The sequence below is a fragment of the Amblyomma mixtum genome, chromosome 7 (assembly GCF_055824585.1).
Source record: "Amblyomma mixtum isolate Tamu chromosome 7, ASM5582458v1, whole genome shotgun sequence".
In the NCBI taxonomy this organism is placed as follows: domain Eukaryota; kingdom Metazoa; phylum Arthropoda; class Arachnida; order Ixodida; family Ixodidae; genus Amblyomma; species Amblyomma mixtum.
The window spans coordinates 6,834,207-6,849,170 of NC_143018.1; the positions used below are offsets into that span (position 1 = coordinate 6,834,207).

A 14,964-nucleotide genomic window follows, 5' to 3' on the forward strand; every position below is an offset into this window, starting at 1 on the left:
GCGACATTCCCGCAAATTTCTTAATCCCATCCGCCCACCTAACTTTCTGCCGCCCCCTGCTACGCTTGCCTTCTCTTGAAATCCTTGGCCAGTTGCGACCACCGTATTCCCGCAAATTTCTTAATCTCATCCGCCCACCTAACTTTCTGCCGCCCCGTGCTACGCTTGCCTTCTCTTGGAATCCACTCCGTTACCCTTAAGGACCATAGGTTATCTTGCCATCGAATTACATGCTCTGCCCAAGCCCACTTCTTCCTCTTGATTTCGACTAGGATGTTATTAACCCGCGTTTGTTGCCTCACCCACTCTTCCAGCTTCCGATCACTTAACGTTACACCTATCATTTTTCTTTGCATAGCTCGCTGCGTTGTCCTTAACTTAAGCTGAGCCCTCTTTGTTAGCATCCACGTTTCTACCGGTAAGATACAGCTGTTGTATACTTTTCTCTTGAGGGATACTGGTAAACTGCCATTCAAAGCAACGGCAAGCAACGATGGCCTATTCCAACTCCTGAAAAGCACTGAAGCGCAATATTTTACGCAGTATATTACCTAGAGGGAAAGCTGGCGACGCTGCACTTCAGCCACCATGGACGCTCAAAGCATCATGGACCGGTGAGCTACCTGGTACGGGACAGTCGGATTTTTTCGGGAACACGGAGTGGCGTTACTGACATGTCCCATTCCGAAAACGCTGTGCTCCGTGTGTGCGCTCATATGCTGCTTCAGAGAAGGGCCGTCAAATGGCGCGCCCCGCGCGCAGACGACTTTGGCACGAAGGTAGTGCGCAAAAGCCATAGTAGCGAAAACGCAACAGAACACGACGCCAATGAAAGGTTTTTATTTTCCGAAATTCCATTAAAAAACCTCTTAAAGTGTTTAAGCAACATTTTTCTTGAAACATTTATTTTTAAAGTGCGGCTGTTAAGCGCGAAATATTAGCTGTGTAATACTAGCCCCTTGCGGCATGGCGTCTACGATTGTGCACGCAACTTCTCCCGATTTTTAGCGCGGCGTCTAGCGCGGTTTCGTCATCAGTACTTTTGAAATTCCCGCTTAAAATACAGCTAGCGTCATCTCTTGTTCAAAACGAGAATTGTTCGCCCAAACAAGATGGACGCCGCTACGTTCAACGGTGCTAAACTTTAACGGTGCTGCAAGTAAGTGCTGTCACGTTTTCATTGTCTTACGCTGTGCATTGCAGTCGTGAATAATAATTCTTGATGTGACTGTGTAGAGAAAGACATGTAGATAACTAGGAAATTAAAAATCTGTTCAGCGGTATATTCTTATCGGCGAATTAGGTCCCGTGCCCACGTGCGTGTACATTTGTCCACGTCGTGCTTCAACTAGACTCAGTCGCGAAATCGTTCGCAGCGCTTCCCGAGTGTCATAGTCTAGTCTTTTTGATATGTAAGCGTACATTTGTTTTTGTAGATATCCAGAACCATGGCAGGACTCAACGCAAGACTCCAAATTCAGTTGCTGACCGGATTTTTACGTTAATACCGAATGGAGATGTCTCTGATGCTGATCTATCTGACGATGAAGAGACTGAAGTTGAGCAACCAGCAGTGGTGAGTAGAAAATTCGCTTTGACGCTTTCTGCATTGCAATGTTCTTTAAATAATTTTTCAGGTGAACGATGATGAGGAGGTACCGGTGCCTTGTAGCGATGAAGCTGAAATCGAGGAAACCGATGATGAATGCCAACCACTCTCAAAGAAAAGCAGAATGGTCAAGTGGTGCCGAAAAAAATTCGAGCCAGACAACATCGACTGCATCTACCAGCCACGTGGTGCTGCCACTCCTATGGATCCACTCAAGTACTTCGAGCGCTATTTTACAAACTCTGTTTTTGAGGAATTGACGAAGTACACTAATGTCTATTACGTGCAAAAGACGGGTACCGAACTTTCTTGCACTCTTGAAGAAATCAAGACTTTTTTTGGGAATGCTAGCCTACATGGGAGTGCTTCAGTTTCCAAGAATTCGAATGTACTGGAGCTATGGCACTCGCATCCCTGTAATTGCAGACTCGATGTCTGTGAACAGATTTTTTTAAGATCAGGGCTGCTTTGCACATAACTGACCAGAACGAGCCCCAAGATTCATCATCAGTGGACAAATTTTGGAAAGTTAGGCCACTGCTTGATAACATTAGTAAGCGCTGCCTTGAACTTGGGGTACTTGAAGAGAACAGCATTGACGAGCAGATGGCATCATTCTCAGGGAGGGTACCAGCGAAATAAGTAATCAAAAGCAGACCAAACCCTGTTGGAGTAAAGATTTTTGTGCGGTGCAGCAGCGATGGATTGGCCCATGACTTCGAAATTTATCAAGGAAAAGGCACAGGCATCGACTGTGAGTGCTCGTATCTCGGTCTGGGCGGTTGCGTTGTAATGAGACTTGTTGAGACCCTTCCACACCACCTCAACCTGAAGTTATTTTTTGATAAATACTTTACGTCTGTTCTGCTTCTTCGAGAACTAAAAATGCTGGGAATCCTTGCCACAGGCACAATACGTTCCAACAGGCTTCTGGGATGCCAAATGAAAGGAGAAAAGGAAATGAAAAACTGTGCACGTGGAGCAACAAACCGGAAAGTGACAGGGGACGGCGATGTCGTGCTCATCAGGTGGAAAGACAATAACCTTGTGACGGTTGCTTCAACACAAGTTGGGTTGGGTGTCAAGAAGCTTGTTAAAAGATGGAGCGCGGCAAAGAAGGAAAGTATTCAGGTCGAGTGCCCTCAAGCGATTGTTGAGTACAACCGGCATATGGGTGCAGTCGATAAGTTGGACTTTGTTATGTCGCTTTATCCCATCCGCACTAAAACAAAGAAATGGCCAGTAAGGATGATTTCGCATATGCTTTCTTTTGCACTTGCAAACTCGTGGCTGGAATATTTGAGAGATGCTGCAGCCGAAGGCCTCCCAAGGAAAAGCACGAAGGACATGCTGGAATTTCAAACTGACGTTGCACTCCGCCTTGTTCACTGTAACAAGACAGTGGGGAAAAAAAGAGCTCTGAGAGCAATCTAAATGCAGCAAGGCTACAACACAACGCCGAGCCTCTTCCGACCAATTCCGTACGGCTTGTCAGAAGAGAACACTGGCCTCAGCACGTAACCACGCACTTCTCGCGACGATGCAGGAGAGCAGGCTGCACATCAAAGTCTCGTGTGCGCTGCAGAAAGTGTGGTGTCTTTTTGTGTTTGTCCGCCACCAATGATTGCTATTTTGAATGTCACTCAAAATCGACACTTTCCTCTGACCTGATTGTTTGAACATCAAAATAATGTGTTTTACGTCGTTCATTCTCACTTTTCTGTTTAATAAATGTTTGTTTGGCTTCTGATCCTCGGTGTCGTTGAGTCACAATGTGCACAAATGTGCGCGCGACCTAATTTTTTAGTTTAGCAATTTTTTGAGCAATTGATATTTTTGTGTTATATCAATGTAAAACTATACACACAAAAGTATTCAAATTTTTCTCGACGCCAGAACATAATGTGTGCCTGAAAGGGCTAGGCCGATAGGAGAGCAAGCCATCTCTTATTTTGGGCAGGTTTTTTATTTACATTCTTTTCCGCTCGTTTGTTGCAATTTAAAGGCAGGATATTGAATGCCAGGGCATTCTTATTTATTATCTAACAACGTTTATTTTTGCATTATTTTTTGGCCAAAAGCCGTCGTGCACTCTTAAAAAAATTAATAAAAAGGTAGTAAGTACAGCAGTTACTAACTCTGACTTCGTTTTACTACCTTTTATCAGCTATTTATTACTCTCTTCAAGGTATAGCTAGTAAAAGTAGCCCTTGCTATCTTTTTACTTACTATGGTCGCTAGTTACTACCTAGTTAGTAACTGTTCCTTTAACCCTAAAAGAAAGTCAAAGAATATAAGCTGACACAGATTGTCGTGCTAATAAATTGGTTTTGTAGTTGAACATTTCTTCAGGGGTATATGGTTAGGCAGACTAAGCTGTTTCTACAATCTCAACTTCATAATTAACGCTGGTAACTTAGCTCGACCGGTAAGAGCCACTAGCCCGTAAATGAGAGTAATTTACGGAGTATATTAAGACTGAGAAAGATTTCCCTAGATGTGCACGCGCAGTGCGCGAGTGTGTCTCTTTCTGATTTGGGCTTTTCCTGCATTCTGAACCTTTGTGTGCGCGACTCGCATAGTTTGTACATGTAATGGGCGATAAGCTTGAACCTAAGTGCGTGATTTACGGCCAGCACGCTCTCATAGCTCTGTCTGGATTCCGGAATTAGTCAAATTGACTGGGAAGCTTTTTTTATTTTTCGAGTATGCATGAATTTAACAAGCCACGCCAGCACACCGTACGATGAATCTAGCAGCATATGCGAGTTTCTACTCATTTTCTTAGTATATACTACTAGCTTCCCGTTACTAACTGCAGGCAGCAGCCGTTACTACCTTCCCGTTACTAACTGCATTTACTAACAGGGTAGTAAACATATGTGACAACCAGTTACTACCCCAAAAGTTAGCATAAGTACTACTACCTTTTTTCTAAGAGTGGTTCTGCAGTCGGTAGCGCACTGGCCCATGATGCTTAGAGCGCCCATGGTGGCTGAAGTGGTCTCGAGGGAGTTCCATGCAAGCTTCGATAGACGGTGCGCCAGCTTTGCCTCTAGGTAATAGTAAGAAACTCTATGACGGCCAACGTGGCCATCTGTGTTGCATGTGCGGAGGAAACAATTGTCAGGTAAGCTAAGGTTTTGTTTAGCTTATAGTTAATTTTGAACTATGGTGTAGTTGGTTAGTTTATCTATTTCGTGCAGTTTTTCTCCTGCTGCTGCAATTCATTCCCACTAAATGGCGGCGGTGCGGGCGCAAGCACTTGGCGCTGGCTTTTATAGTACAATTGGTATGACGTCACGGCGCACGTCACGCGCGCAGACGCTGCCGCCTGCTGTGCCTACACTTCTCCATGCTGTGACGTCATAAAGATCCGCAGCGCCCACTCCACAAATGTTGCTTCTGACGGTGACGTCAGACCACTGTGACATCACGTCAGCTGCCGCGCATGCTCTTGCGGGCTTCAGGGGCTTCGCTGATGCTTTTCCTTGGAGTCCCCTCACAATCCCTAAGAGATATAGTTTTAGTTTAAAAAGGAAAGGCGCTGTACCTAGCGTCATGCCGCACATGCCCTGCATGACCGCGATGAGAACGACGGCGTAGATGGGGCCCCTGGTGGGCAGTTCGAAGATGACGAAGCCCACGAAAAGCAGCAGCAGGTCCTGGGCGACCACCACGAACGACAGCGAGCAGACGTGTGCCAGCACCACCTCGTAGGGACGCACGCCTGCGCGATCAACCCGAAGATATATCGGCGACTTAGTTATGTATAACATCAAAGGAAAACCGTTGTTAAACACATTTGCTTCCGTCAATTTTGCACTCGTTGTCAGGCTGCTCACATTTTTGTTTCCACTACCTACTGGCATCATCTCATCTTTAAAAGCTTCAGCTGCTCCTTCTTAGCAGCCCTCTCAACAGTGATTGACTTGTGTAGAGGCGCAGGTGAACCACTGTTTGCAAAAAAACACCCAAAAGGGAGTAAATGGCTTGTCCTCTAACGCACACCCAAAAGGAGGTTTTTTTTTTACTCCATACGTACAGTGTTTTTTATTTACTCCCTTATGCAAGGGAGTTATTTTGGAGTGAAAAGGGAGTAAATTTTTACTCCCTTATAGAAATGGAGCCCGAAAATGGCATGATGTTTATAGTTTATTTATCCTCATTCAGGCTCATTCTTACAGTGACAGCGGCGGAAACGGGCAGTAGCTCTGCGGGCCGCCGGCAACACAACTTGGGAAACAGCGCTGCCCTAATGTAACCGCGTCTCGCATTCTATTCGCTGTCTGCAAGCCCAGCGGCGGCGTAGGTGGCAGAAGTCGTCTGCTTGTCGTCTCCCTTTGCTGTACGAGCTCGTTTGGTTGGCCGTGTTCGTAGATAAAGGGATGTAACCTTATAATCAGTAGTTCAAAACTGAGAAGGAGTCGCTGAGTAGTTTTCACGGTCATGCACCACGCTATATTTAACTAAAAATCAGAGCAGAAAAGCTGAAAACACCCCTGATGGTAGTTTGGAATGGCAGTGTTTGCTTCCATATTAACTTCAATAAGGCTTGGCTTTTCAATATGACTGAGGAAAAATGTAGCCTCATGAGCTCAATCAAGAGCTCAGGGTTGGCACTATGTTCTATCACAGTTCCATGTTCATGAAACACAATCTACTGCAATACATTGCGAGGACCACACTGAAAAAAGCCTGTGGGAACTAGGCCTAAGCGGGGGCTGTAACGGGGTGGCGACACAAACAAAGGAAAGTTAGGTATGGTTAGAGCACTGGAGGCTTCACAGGAGCAATTCAATTATGTACCATACTGTAGCGGAAAACGGCGACAAGCCGATATCTTGTACCGCGGCAGGCGCCCGTGAAGGAGCAGAAGTGAACGGAGATCCAGCGATGGTGGTAACCAAGCGGTCTTCACTCACCGCCATTATCAGACGACTGACCGGAAGCAGACGAGACGCTAGGTGGCGGGGCGGATTGCACAAAATGGTGTTTTTTTTACTCCATTTCGGCACTGGTGGAGTATTTGGCACAATGGAGTATTTGGCACCCTTTCTAGACTGGAGTAAATTCTGGTAAATCCTCATTTTTACTCCATTATTCCCTCGAGGGAGTAAAATGGAGGACAGTCCACCTTTTTACTCCCCACTCATAGAGTAAATGTTTTCACAAATGGAGTAAAAAGGATGGCCGCCACCATTTTTACTCCCTTTTGGGTATATTTTTGTTTACAGTGCAGATGTAGAATTTGATTATGCCATTAGCAATTTCATATGTCAATGTTTCACGCTGGCTAGAGACGGAAAACGTACATATGTTAAAAAATCAGCGAAGTCAACAGTGCTCTTCTCGTGCAAGTTATTAAGGCTAAAGTAAGCGCGATGAAGCTTTCTTCAAGGACGGTGATAATTTTCTTCAAGGGGCCAGAGGGATACGGCAAGCCACCATTATGAAAGTTTGCAGTGAAAGCTGCAGCTGGATCATTCGCTGTAGACGCTGCTTTTTGTCAAGGCTGACACACAGTCTACACACGGGCTTTTTTCAGTGCTTTTCTAGCTATGTAGCCCGAGATATAATAAATTAACATCTCATGGCTTTTTCCTGTCACACAGGCGCTGTGGTCCGATGTATACGTGGAGCATAAGAGAACAATGCAGTTTCTGCATCATTGATCGCTCCTTTTTCAATTAGGCTGTCGAGAATAGCCAACATATTCTAGCAACTGCATGGCTGCTTCTTAGGTATCGAAACTAATGAAGTGACCACTCCTGATGCAGATTACCGATAGTTGTGGGTTCGCAAGATTGCAAATAACAGCAACCAAAAACGGTGCGGCATTCATCATTATAGTTCTCGACGACTACCGAACTATGCTAAATAGGCTTTCAAGCTTGTCTTGGCTGAAGTTTAAAAAAAAGAAAGAAACACCAGTATTCCGTGCTCCCCACCAAGAAGTAGCCCACCAAGAAGTAGCGCGCAACACTTCCGCAGACACGGCAGGCACGGCACGGCGGCGGCTGCAGGCACAGGGGCTTTACGTTCCGAATGCGTGCAGCGCCCCCTGCTCATTCATGCGAGGCGCAGCCAACTGGTTCCGTAGGGTCCCAAACTAGGGACCTCCACCTAGTGTCTGTAAGGATCGGTCCCTTACGGGCTGATCCAAACACCTCCTGTCCGTGCTGAATAAATGTTTTCTCCACCACCACCACCAGGGAGCTCCGCGCGGACGGCAGACTAGCAAGTATTTCCAGGGGCCCCAGTAGCGGTAGAACGAGCGCGCGCGTCGGCGGTGGCAGCTGCACCGCCGCGACGTCTGGCGAAGGAGCGGTGATGGCAGCTACACTGCCGCTCCTTCGCCAGACGTCTCGTTGTAGTCGAGTGAGTACTGCGCTTGTTGTGTTATCTTCTTGTCCTTGTCTTTTTGTGCGCAGTACCCCCCTTGTATTCACGAGTGAGTGAGACGCAAGGCTCCGAAGCGGCCCAGTGATTCTGCGCCAAGCGGTTCGGGGAAGCGGCAGTGGGTTGACCACAAGGCTTTCGCCAAGCACACTTTCGAATTTCCAGTGTCCTCGGTATTTTTTTGAGGAAAGGAAATGAGCAGTATCTGTCTCCTACATCTCGGTGGACACCTGAACCAGAGGGAAGGTGCGTAACTGCCCTCTTAAAACAGTGGACACCTCAATCGTGCTTTAAGCTACGTGGCGGTAGTGACAGATGTGCGCTGCATGCTTTGGCATTGACAACGATGTGCCAGAAACGCTGCCACCTGCCAAGGTAGCAGGGTGGGTGGGGACTTTAATGTAGATATAAAGAGAAGCGGGAATTTCTTACCACTTATGCGGGAGAACATATCCCGTTCCTCTCGCTCGTAACGGCTCCCACAGCTGTGACAACTTCGCGAAATACTTGCGCAGACCTCGTCTTTGAGAACCAGGCATTGGCGTAGCAAGTCAAGCATATATCCATCTATTTCTCCGCCCACAAAGCTTCCTTCATGACAATCAAGAACTGTTAATGGAGTGTTTCCTGAAGAAGGAATATGTGCGAAAAATAACAAGTTCTCCCTAATTGTACATACATGTCTTGCTCGAATTATTTGCCTCAATCTATCGAAAAGCTGAAACAGTTGATGAGCAGCGCTCAAATTGCGCATTAGAAAGTAACGTAATTGTCGGCAATTTTTTACCTTCCGCGTATTTAAACTGTCGTTTTAGTCTGAAAGGTGGTGCCTTGAGATCTTCCAGGATTTCTGAGGTATTGAAAAGGGTTTTGCAAAGGGCTACTGCAAAAGCCGTGCACTGTCATCACCATTACCTTCATGAAAAGGGGCTATAATCATCATCGTATTCAAGTAATCAGATAAAATGATGGCGATGATTGAGGCACTGCAGCCAGCAAAGACTCTCAAGGAGGCTGACGCGCGTCGTACCGCACCCACCTGCGACGATGCACCTTTCCAGGAGGCCGTCGCCCTTTTCGCCGAGAAGTGTGTTTATGCACAACCCTGCCGAAATGAAGTAGATGAACCTGCACAGGAGGAGAGCAGTCGGCACCATGTGTACTCCTGCCACGTTACATACGTGTACAGTTAATGCGCGGAATAGCTCAACGTGTACTCGAGTTGATCGTTTCATTTTCTATTGCGGAAGCAATACTACTCGCACTTTCAAGCCTTCGCGTTACCCGGCCGCAGTTACGTTTGACCTTTAGCGGAGTGAATATGGGCGACCAACTCGCTCCTTCAGATAGCCCGGCTGCAGTTACGCCGCGCTGCGCACCTGTGGCGCTACTGCCGCTGTGACGTCTTACCAGCTGCAGATTATGTTTTCATTGTCTCAGTCGCAACAATATCAAAAACAAAATATAAAAAAAAATTACCGAAGACGTTTTGAGTCGTCGCGCAGCGGCGGCCGGTAGCCACGCGTGACCTGTAGATGCGGCGCACTGCGTTCCTTCAGTTGGAGGCGCTGCGCTTTTGCTTGCGCTAAGCGTCCACCAATTTTTTTTGTTGCTGTTTTGGCGCCGCAGTTGCCGTGTATTTAAATGGGCAAGTGGGTTTTACCACAAAAGGGGATTTCAGTTTGACGCCGGAACGCATCTCCGACCCGTCAGGGCAAGCTCCAGTATGCATGCGCAGAACAATAGAGAGTTATAGCATATCGTTACCGTGTTCACGTTGCCGTTTACCGTGTTACCGAACGCCGGACTTTCCGGTTAGTGCTGTGCACGCGAGACGTTTTAGCGTACAGTCTCTCCCGTAACGAGTTACCGTAAGGCTAAAACAAGTGATGATGATGGCAGGTGCCCCAGCTTTTATTGCAAACAAAGATACAAATGCATTTCAAACATTTCTATGCAGTGAGATGCTGCATGTACTGTAAAATTTTTCTCTGGATGAATGACTGAATGAACTTTATTCCCGTCATCCGGGTCGTGGCTCTGGATCAGCTCATCCCAGGTGCAAGGTCTAGGATGCCATGTGATTTAGCCACAGGAGAATCCTGACACTCCCAAATTAAGTGATTTTGCGAAGTCATTCTGTGGCAGATACTGCAGAGCTCAGACTCCCCAGAGTCTTCGTGGTGTAGTGTAGAGTACGGAAAGAATCTGTTGACCTGAAGCCTCCTCCAGGCCCTACGCTCATTTGGAGTGAGTGACCTATCCGGAAGTCTTCTATCCAGTCTAGGTTTATCAGTTATTTATTTCATTTATCAGACGTTATTTCATTTATTATGCGTTATTAGAGTGTCTTTATTCCCACTCAGGGGCACTTCCAGAGCTGCTCGGATGTGTAATTCTCGAGCGAGGCTGTGAGCAGCCTCATTACCCGGAATGCCCTCATGAGCAGGAACCCATATGAGGGAGACCTCTCTGCTTGAGGGGTATCTTCTTAGTAATTTGGCGGCTTGGCCGGAGGCCAACCCTTATCACGAGCGTGACGTGATGCTATCACGTGATGCTAGACACCTTGCTTACCCTGGCCAGTAGACAGTTTTAATACGTAGGCCTAAGTAAGCTTGCGTACGCAGCACTTATTGCGTTGCGAACGCTGTAAAAAGTGCGACTACGACACCATCTGTTAGCCGTGACGCAGAGTCGCTTCTTTGAATGTTTGGATGCATGGTTGGGATGTGAGCACAGTGGCGCCATCTATGACAGTAAGTCAAAGCGCGTCAACTCTGGGCTCGAGAAACTATTTTCTGCAGTGAAAGTGTTGGGAAATTAAATGGAAAATGCAGGGTATGCTCGAAAATAGGTTGTCAAGGCAACTTTAAGTCTTGTCGGAACCCCTTCATCAATGTCTCTATTGTCTCTATTGTCTATCGATGTCTCTATCTAAGTGCTTTACGGTGAAACAACAACATGGCAAGTATTAGACAGCAATTGCCACGGCTGGCAACAACTTTTCCATCCTCTTTGTAATAATAAGCCACTGCTACTAGCTCCCGCAGTAACAAGTGCGCCTAAACAAGCGTCGCTTACGTTAGTATCATTCCGGGAGCGACGAATTCAGTGAAGGTCGGCTCCCTGCTGCCGATCACAGGGTCTTCTCTCTGCAGATTGACGAGAAGGTTACGTTAATACGTTGTCACTGGAGGCCTAGTGTAGTGTACGAACTTTAACTGGCCCAGCACTAGTATACGGCTCGACCGTCGACTACTAATTAATTCACTACATCGCTTAAACCAGCCTGTCTGAAGAGCCGGAATGACAACGAATGAATAAGCAGTAATAATATTGCAGTTTTTTCATGCATGCCGTATGTGACCAGTGGTGTACTTTGAGCCTCAGGCATCCGTCGGTTCTTCAAATTCAAAGCGTAAAAGCACAGGATAGAGTATAGATAATTTAGCGGCCGTATACGTGAGTAGCACGCGGTTATCCATGCACGCTAACGTCTGACACACCATTACGACGAGGCAAACATGCACTAAAATTTGGTACCTGTGCTCCTTTGAGATGAGGGCGCTCGCGATTCTTACAAAACAGCTGTCCGCTACTCCCTGCAGTGTGCGAATGCTGTAACTGATGTACGCACTCACCACTAGAACGCTCTGGAAGTGCAGCATGTTTATCGACGTCGAGGGCAACGCTTCAGTCAGCGCTTTACCCATGTAGTGCTGGATTGTCCTGAACACCTGCTGGTCTGCGGAGCAAGTGTAGGCACCAAAGAAGGCGTTTTACGGTCACGCATTTTGAAAAAAATTTATAAGATCTAAACAAGCCCCCTGGGATATGCCTACTCGAGCCTTTATTCACGGCTCAAGGGCCTTGCCATTTACTTTACAGGGGTTTCAGGGACAGAGTACTCCCCCCTCCCCAAGTTCAATGCATGCGCCGGCTATACTGCCAAGATCGTCCTTTAGAAACAGTATTGCTTCTGCAAACGGTTAGGCCGCGCTATTTGGTTCAGCGGGCAGTGCGGCTCAAGTACTATAGATCCTTCCCCCTTTTCCCTTTTATTGGTCCTCTCAAAAAAAGGTAAAAAAACATAAAAGAAAGAGAGAGGATGCCTGGACCAGCAATGCTTTGCCAGGCTTAACGACAATTCAAAATAAATGTTCCAAAGAAGAAAAAAAATTTAAGCGAAAAACAGAGCATTAAAAAAAAGCAAAGAAAACACAAGGCTCATCACAATAAAAGTTAGTGGCAGGCAGAGAGCCAAAGCACAACGTGCAGTCCGCGGAATAAATATTAATAATAAAAAAGAGAAAACCCAAGTCACTGCAAAGTCATGGTCACAGTAACAGTCTAAGAAAGCACTGATTGCCGGCCACAAAATAAAAATCAGAAAAATAAAAACATAATCAAGACAAAACAAGACAAAACCGAAGTCAAGGACACACAGTCACACAGTTAAGACACAGTCACAGTCACACAGTCAAGGACGCAGTCACAGTCACGCCACGAGGAAAACCGCCTATGCTCAATAAAGGAGCACGGGGCTCTCCTCTGTGCAAAGCTTGGGGAAGAGAATTTAGAGGAAAGAGAGAAATCAGCGTGAATAATTTGGAATTGTACTACTTATGAGGTGAACCATTTGAAGGAGAAGACCCTTCCCCCTCCCCCTGTAAACCTTTAGAGCCCAAGCGCGCCGTTATGACTGCAATACAGCAGCAGTGCTGGTGACAGTTTCAGCCGCTGTTGTCATGGCTGGCGCTCATTTTGACAAAGACTATGGAGCATATAACCGTGCCACGCGCAGTCAGTGCGCAAGCTACAGGGACGACTCACTCGACATGTCGAGGTAGGCATGAAGCGAGGCGTAGTCCAGCAGCGCCTTCGTGACCGGCACGGCGGGGCTGAAGCGGGAGACCAGGCTTCGCGTCAGGTTGGCCTTGGCGTGGACGACGGCGTACGTCACTCCCGTCTTGACCGAGTCGATACCCTTGTCGATGGTGTCGTAGCTTATCTGCACCGGACGCGGAGACGCTGTACGATTTGGGAAGGGCGGCATTTATAATGAACCGCCATATCGAGAAAAGGGTGTGCGATTAGCTTGTTCCATAACAACAGCATTTGGCGTACTCACATGCACGCACGCAGGCGACTTCGCAGACAGACAAGGAGCAGTGGCAAGTTGAGAAAGTTAAAGACCTTAGTCCAGCAATGGACGTGATATGGCTGTCGATAACGGTGGTAATCAACATGAACAGCATTTCGACGCTAGGAATTCTGCGGTGCGTAGTTTACCTGTGGCAAGATCGAGCGGTCCAATGCTTCTATGAAGGCAGTGCTGAGCAGCGGGGTTGTGGAGCCCGGCGGTGCCACCTCTTCGTTGACAATGGCAATTCTCAGGCCAGTGGGAACCTTGCCGAGGACGTAGCAGAACATGGTCACCTCTATTGCAGGCAGGAGCATGCTGTACAGGACGAGGCCAAAGCTGCGCCTGAACTTGATGACGTTTTTGCTGAACATGACGCCTATCCTGGACAGGGACCGTTGCAAGTCCTTCTCGTTCAGGGCCGGTCGCCTCTCCAGTGTCGAAGCCATGAAGGACAGCGGCGTCCGGTCGTGGTCCGGTGGGACTTCACCACCAATGACCACTTCCGGCACGGGCAGGCTCGACTTGTCCTGCCTGGCGAGTTTCAAGAATATCTCCTCCAGGTTGCGCGTCTTGTAGAGCTCCATGAGCTTGGCGGGAGACTCTTCGGCCAGTATCTGGCCTTCTCGCAAGAAAGACACGGTGGAGGCCAGCCGCGCCTCGTCGATGTAGTGCGTCGTGATTATGATGGTCATCTTGTCGCGTTCGGAGAGCGTGTGCAGGTGACTCCAGATGGTCTTACGAAGCACCGGGTCTATGCCGACGGTCGGCTCATCCAGGATGAGGAACGGCGGTGAATGGATCAGGGAGACAGCCAGAGAGAGGCGCCTCTTTTGGCCTCCGCTCAGGAAGGACACCAGCCGGTGCTTGTCGGGAATGTCCAGGAGTCCAATGAGGAATTCCGCCCTTTCGCTGCACTGTTCCGGGCTCAGGGCGTAGAGTCGAGCGAAGAACTGGAGCGTCTCCTCAATGCTGAAGGCGTTGTAGAGAGCGAGCTCCTGCGGCATGTAGCCTACATTCGAGCCGGGGATCTTGGAACCCGGGGTGCCTGGCTGCAAACCGAAGACTCGGACGGTGCCTTTCTGGAAGTGCTTCCTTCCCATGACGCAGCGCAGGAGCGTCGTCTTGCCGCAGCCCGAGGATCCTAGGAGCGCGTAGATGCCGCCGCGAGGCACCCTCATGTTGATGCCCTTGAAGATGTCTACCCGTTTGGCGCCGCTGCCGTACCACAGTTCGAGACCCTGGATTAGCACTGCCGGCGTGTGGCCAAGCCCCCCGGCGCCGCCTTGTAGGGCCTCTGGCGCGTCTCCAGCTTCTTGAGGCTCCGGTGCGGCGGCGGTATCCGTTTTGGCCTTGTCCTCCGTCTGCAGCACCTGGGTGTCACCAGGGGCCTTTGTTTCCTGGTCGTCGGCGGCGTGGGCGTTGGTAGCCTCGGAACCATCGGGTCGAAGGGGAGCAATACTGGCTTTCGATTCCTGGGCTGAGTCGGTCGCGGTCGTTGGCGGTGGTTCTGAGCTCATGGTAGCTGCCGCTTGCGATGACCTGTCGTCGTGTCCCTCGGCTGTTCGGGTGTACCGACCTCAGCCGCCCCTCGAACTTGCCTTTAAGGGAGCTCCTTTTTCTGGTAAGCAGATGTTTTACAGCTAAAGACGAGGTATCATGGCAGATGTGGAACAGAGGACGTCCAGAGAAATTAGAGCACTCTGGGTGCCTGCGACTATGCCGTTTGGGGGAAGGAATGAGCGTGCCACGTGCATTTCTTCCTCGGCCTGACGAGCACGTGTCGCGTGCTTATGAACAGCTACAA

At 48.4% G+C, this 14,964-nt stretch overlaps 1 protein-coding gene and 1 long non-coding RNA gene across 2 annotated transcripts; one reads left to right on the plus strand and one right to left on the minus strand.

Moving 5' to 3' along the window:
* The first annotated feature begins 747 nt into the window (after positions 1-747).
* Positions 748-3,359, plus strand: LOC149334864 (uncharacterized). The gene is made up of 2 exons (XR_016284460.1): positions 748-1,576; positions 1,638-3,359. It is a non-coding gene; the product is annotated as an uncharacterized LOC149334864 (long non-coding RNA).
* A 1,688-nt stretch (positions 3,360-5,047) lies between these two features.
* On the minus strand, positions 5,048-14,677 carry LOC149334865 (ABC transporter G family member 23-like). Its single transcript, XM_089553682.1, has 7 exons — positions 13,307-14,677; positions 12,848-13,025; positions 11,656-11,759; positions 11,096-11,166; positions 9,051-9,139; positions 5,180-5,339; positions 5,048-5,120 (listed from the first exon to the last, which is right to left on the minus strand). Exons 1-7 carry the CDS (start codon positions 14,675-14,677, stop codon positions 5,048-5,050), a joined length of 2,046 nt encoding a protein of 681 aa, XP_089409808.1.
* Between the last annotated feature and the right edge of the window lie 287 nt (positions 14,678-14,964).

What these genes read in the sequence shown, in the direction of transcription:
- LOC149334865 (XM_089553682.1), bottom strand. Translation starts at nt 14,677, where the DNA reads ATGAGCTCAGAACCACCGCCAACGACCGCGACCGACTCAGCCCAGGAA. An exon ending in ACTTCCAGAGCGTTCTAGTG is followed by an intron (nt 11,167 to 11,655) that starts GTGAGTGCGTAC and finishes GTCAATCTGCAG; the next exon opens with AGAGAAGACCCTGTGATCGG. An exon ending in ATCGCGGTCATGCAGGGCAT is followed by an intron (nt 5,121 to 5,179) that starts GTGCGGCATGAC and finishes TATATCTCTTAG; the next exon opens with GGATTGTGAGGGGACTCCAA.